The 5,000-nt window shown below is 56.9% G+C and overlaps 2 protein-coding genes across 2 annotated transcripts in view; one reads left to right on the top strand and one right to left on the bottom strand.

Moving 5' to 3' along the window:
* The window catches only part of PTSG_01719 (uncharacterized protein), a gene marked incomplete at its 3' end in the record, with an annotated part of 3,598 nt that extends 3,205 nt beyond the window's left edge, over window positions 1-393 (bottom strand). The window contains exon 1 of the mRNA XM_004997640.1: window positions 21-393. Coding sequence (XP_004997697.1) covers window positions 21-345 — 325 coding nt within the window. The 5' untranslated portion in view covers window positions 346-393. The remainder of the gene's footprint in view (window positions 1-20) is intronic.
* Window positions 337-5,000, top strand: part of PTSG_01718 (uncharacterized protein) — a 6,917-nt gene continuing 2,253 nt past the window's right edge. Inside the window, exons 1-11 of the mRNA XM_004997639.1 lie at window positions 337-662; window positions 993-2,024; window positions 2,230-2,313; window positions 2,511-2,652; window positions 2,899-2,982; window positions 3,225-3,359; window positions 3,650-3,759; window positions 4,027-4,097; window positions 4,308-4,379; window positions 4,663-4,736; window positions 4,994-5,000. The exon at window positions 4,994-5,000 is cut by the window's right edge and continues 67 nt beyond it. Coding sequence (XP_004997696.1) covers window positions 589-662; window positions 993-2,024; window positions 2,230-2,313; window positions 2,511-2,652; window positions 2,899-2,982; window positions 3,225-3,359; window positions 3,650-3,759; window positions 4,027-4,097; window positions 4,308-4,379; window positions 4,663-4,736; window positions 4,994-5,000 — 1,885 coding nt within the window. The 5' untranslated portion in view covers window positions 337-588. The remainder of the gene's footprint in view (window positions 663-992; window positions 2,025-2,229; window positions 2,314-2,510; window positions 2,653-2,898; window positions 2,983-3,224; window positions 3,360-3,649; window positions 3,760-4,026; window positions 4,098-4,307; window positions 4,380-4,662; window positions 4,737-4,993) is intronic.

The following is a 5,000-nucleotide window of genomic DNA, read 5'->3' as shown; positions in this document are numbered from 1 at the left end:
ACAAAACAGGTCATTCGTACGGGAGTCTCGTTGCGAAGATGCGGCTGGAACGCCAAGGCGTGTCTCCGCATGAGGGGAGAAGGAGGAGAAGGAGGAGGAGACGTTGGTCTCATCTGGATCGTCCTTTGCCAGCAACGGCACACGTTCCCCCACACGCTCATCACGTGCACCACTCGCCGCCTGCTGTCGTGCTCTTCCGTGTCCAATGCCACTGCTACCTATCGATCCCATCCCTCGCCGCCTTCTCCCACCACCATTGCGGCTGCTTGCCCCTCTGACACCTCCCTCCTCCTCATCATCGTCCTCATGCACAGTCACATCCACAACACCTCGCTTCTTCCTCATCCTCGTTGTGTTTGTGTGCGCGAAACGCAAACAAAAACAACAAAGAAGACAACAACAACAACAACAAAGACGAACAGAAGCAGAAGGCTGAACACAACGCAACCACAAGCACACAACACAACACCTCCTACCTCAGCTGCCTTGCACTGCTTTGTCTTATCTTTGCTTCTCCTTGCCTGCGACCCTTCTCCCGAGCTAGGCCTGTTTCTCGTTTGCAGCGCTTGTTGCTTCCACCGGCCCGCCATGCAAGAGGTGTTGGAGGTTGTGGAGGCGATTCTGGCTCGTCCAAACGACGAGCTCACGCAACAGTGGAACGAGTAAGTGGCTGCGAGCACAGTTCATCACCACACTCGTCTTGTTTGCTCGTCTGTGATGGTGGCCCACGCCGTTGCCACGTGCACATGCATGTGTGTGTGTTTCTGTGTGTATGTGTGTGTGTGTGTGTGTTTGGCTGTTTATATATGTGTGTGTGAGTGATTATCGGTGCACTCACATGCTGCTGTGCCCATACAGCACATGCATGCCCCTGCCAACGCGCTCAGCCATGTTCTTCTCAACACAACGCTCATGCAGATACACACAATCACACGATTACACGATCACACGATCACACACGATTACACGATCACACGATCACACGATCACAGGTTCCAGAATAGCGATGCGGCGTGGTCCACGCTGCTTGACGTGATCCAGTCCCCCTCAGCTTCGCAACCGGTGCGCCTGTTTGCGTGCACGACCTTTCGACACAAGTGCACGGACGGCAGCTTGCTCGCCCTGCAGCCGGAGGCGCTGCACGAGCTTTACCAGCGGCTTGTGGCATGCATTGGGATGGACGCCATTGGCAAGGCCGAGGCCCGGTCCCTGTGCATTGCCGTCGGCGCCGTGCTGGCGCGAGAACCGCAACTGCTGGAAGCTGCGCTCGAGGGCCAGGGCGTCTTCAACGACCTTCCCACCAACCTCGCCTTTGATGCCCTGGCCAGCGTCCCGGAGATGATCCAGCCATCCTCGTTCACAACACAGCAGGAACACCAGCGACGCATACACGCCTCCGTCAACCGCGTGCTCTCGCTCACCACCCAGGCACTTGAGCAGGGCCTGTCTACCACGGACGGCGTCGCCGTGTGCAGAACCATCACGGCGTGGTGCTCCGGTGACGTGGCCGCATCAGTCACCCCACAGACCACCGCCACCCTCCTCCCCTGCCTATGGCCCGTGCTCCTTGCCGACACCCCAGAGGCGGTCGTTGCCGCTGCCGACGCGTTCACCGCGCTGCTGGAGAACGTGCGAATCAGCGAACACGAGGAGTGCGTGCAGTTCCTGGCTGCGCGCGTGTGCGACGCAGCAGAGCCCGCTGCACAGCACGTGCAAGCGCTGTACGCGTCCGCATATGAGCACGGTATCGGTGGCGACGATGGCGACTCGGCATACACGGCGCTATTGCGGTTTGCTGCCGTGTGGGCAACGAGCATGGCCCTTGTTCTGCCTCGCCTCCTCGTGCAAGGCAACACAGACACGGTCGGTGCTGCGGTGATGACGCTGTGCGCGCTGCTCAACCACCCGCTTCTTCCCGTGGCGGAGGTCGCCCTTGTCGGCTTTGCGTCACTGCCGGAACTGGACGGTTCTGCCGACGCGACTGTTCCGCTCATGCGCGAAATCCTCAACAGCATCTGCGACAGGTGTCGTTTGCATTTGTTGCCGCTGCTGTTTCATGGTTGTGGTTGTACTTGTGTGCGTGTGTGGTTGCGTGTGTGTTTGTGTTTGTGTGTGTGCGTGCGTGCGTGTGGTTGCGTGTTTTGCGTGTGTATTGCGACGATGCGCCTGTGTGTATTGCGACGACACGTGTGATGTACCTCACTGTACACGTGCCAATGCTTGTTGCAGGTGCTGCTTCATTGAGGACGACGGCACGCGGCGCGAGTGGGAGGAGGTCGCGCAGGACTTCAACCGTGTTAGGAGAGCAGCCAGGTGTGCCATCAGTTGCGGTGAACGAGGGCCTGGCAAGTTGTTCCTTCACGGTTTCATTGTCTTTGTCGGTTTGCACCACACACACACACACACACACACACACACACACACACACACACACACACACACACACACACACACACACACACACACACACACACACACACACACACACACACACACACACACAAATACAGGGATGCAATTGCGGACATTGCCTTGTCGTTGCACGATCCGATCTGGCCGCTGGCGGAGGAACTCATGTCCACCCGCCTCTCATCTGACTCACCACAACGCGTCGAAGTCGCCCTCTTCCTCATCGAGGCAGTCTGCTCAACGGTGCGTGTGTGTGCGTGTGTACGTGTATGTATGTGTGTGTGTGTGTGTATGTGTGTGTGTGTGTGTGTGTGTGTGTGTGTGTGTGTGTGTGTTCGTCCTTCTCGTCCTCCTCATCCACGCCCTCCGCCTCTTGTTTCTCCTTCCCTTGTTTCTCGTTTTGCGCACGTGATTGTCCACTTCCATGCCCACCATCACCACGTTGCACTCCACATTCCTTCGCCCCCACGCCCGGCCACCTGCTGTCAGGTGCCAGCCCCGCAGCAGAGCGTCTCGTCACAACTCGGCGACACGTTGGCGCAGGTCGCCAGCCTCTGTTTCTTGCAGCTCGCGGTTAGGGCACACGTGTCCCGCCTGCAACTGTAATGTGCACTCATGCGCTACGCTGACTTGCCCGAGTTCCTTCGCTCCCTGCCCTTTCCCACGCACACGCACACGCACACGCACACATACACACATGTTCTTTGCACCCTTTCCCTCCCTCCCTCCCTCCCTCCCTCCCTCCCTCCCTCCCTCCCTCTCACACATACACTCACACATGCACGCACGTATTGCCTACTTCTGCCGCCCTCAAGCCGGATACCCGCGTGGAGCTTGCGCGGCTGCGGCTGCTGAATGCGCTGATCCCACACGTCGTCTCCAACCCGAATCTCATCCAGCCCGCGTTTGCACTCTGCATCGAGCGCGCACAGCTGCCGGAACTTGCACAGGTGCGCGCTGGGGTGGACGCGATGGGGTGCGATGACAGCGTGGGGGGGGGTGAGTGGAATGGTGTGTGCGTGATAGCGGCAGCGTAACACGGTTGGTGCATGCTGTTCGTCAGCGCGCGCGAAAACGAATCATGCCAATGCACACTTGACATACACAACGCAACACACAATGCAACACACAACGCACGCACACACACACACACAACGCACACACACACACACACACACACACACACACACACACACACACACACACACACACACACACACACACACACGACGCAACACAGGAGGCGGGACGGGTGATGGCAGCGGTGATGGCGAAATTACGGCGAAATCTCACGGGTGTCGACATCTCATCACTTGCGAGTGCGCTCGTGTCAGCTGCCGTCCACACAGAGTGCGTGACTGCGAGGGGGTGGGGGTGGAGAGGGGCAAGGTGACGTGAGGGGGTTCAAATCCTCCTGTGTCGTTGGTGCTGTTAGCGGAGACGTGATGCATCTGTTGTCCAAATGTGTGTATGCATGTGTACATACACATGCGTTGCGTATGTGCGTGTGCGCGTGTATGCAGTGCACTTCATTGGTGGTTGTGAGACTAGTTCTGCTGCTGCGCTGACCGGTTCGTTGCCCACGCCACTTCCCATCCACCCCGCCTTCATCATCAGTGCTGAGGAGGTCATTGAAGCCGCAACGCGTCTGCTCGTCGCCCATGTCACGTCCACGGGCGCTTACGCAGGTCAGCAAGGAACTCCCTGCACGGTGTGCTATGTCTCATGTGGCTGTTCTCCTGTGGGTGTGCGACACGAACACGGCGCATGCACACAAGCATATGCAACCAGGAAATGCACGCACGCACGCCCATATTGCGCTTGAACAAGGCGTGCCTGCCCACAGAGTTTACGTTCCATCCTCATGCCTTGCTTCCCCGCTTCTTCCCCTTTGTCAGATGCGCTGTCATCGTTGACGTCGGGATTACTGGACCGCCTGTCCACAATCCTCACTGCTCCAGATCTCAACGGTACCCGAATGAATACTTTGTTTTGAATGCATTCGTTTGACCCGGCTTTACCCTGCGTGACGCGCCGGCATAGACACACACAGGCACACAGACACACACAGGCACACAGACACACACACACACACACACACATATATTTATATATATACACAGACACATAGACACACAGACACACACACATCTCTACGCATGCACACAACTTGCTGGATTTTACTCGTCAAACTCACAACACATTCATGTAACATGTAAATGGTATGTTATTGCCTCCCTTTCTGCATTATAGTGATTGCACTGTGCACGTCCTTGGATCTTCTTGGCATTCACGTCCGCTTCTGTGACGCCATGAGGACGAGCGAGGTGCGTTGCGAACACAGCCGGTACTGTCTTGTCCCGTTGCTGCTTTTTGTATCTTTGTCTGCAATTTCACTGCAGCTCATTGGCGCAAACAAACAACCAAACACTCACACACACACACACACACACTCACACACTCACACACACACACACACACACACACACTCACCCACTCACCCACTCACATACACACACATACACACACATACACATACATACACATACGCACGCACGCACTGACTGGTTGCATCGTGAAACAGGAAACCC

Source organism: Salpingoeca rosetta (genome assembly GCF_000188695.1).
Source record: "Salpingoeca rosetta unplaced genomic scaffold supercont1.3, whole genome shotgun sequence".
Classification (NCBI taxonomy): domain Eukaryota; class Choanoflagellata; order Craspedida; family Salpingoecidae; genus Salpingoeca; species Salpingoeca rosetta.
This window is presented reverse-complemented; position numbering and strand designations above follow the sequence as displayed.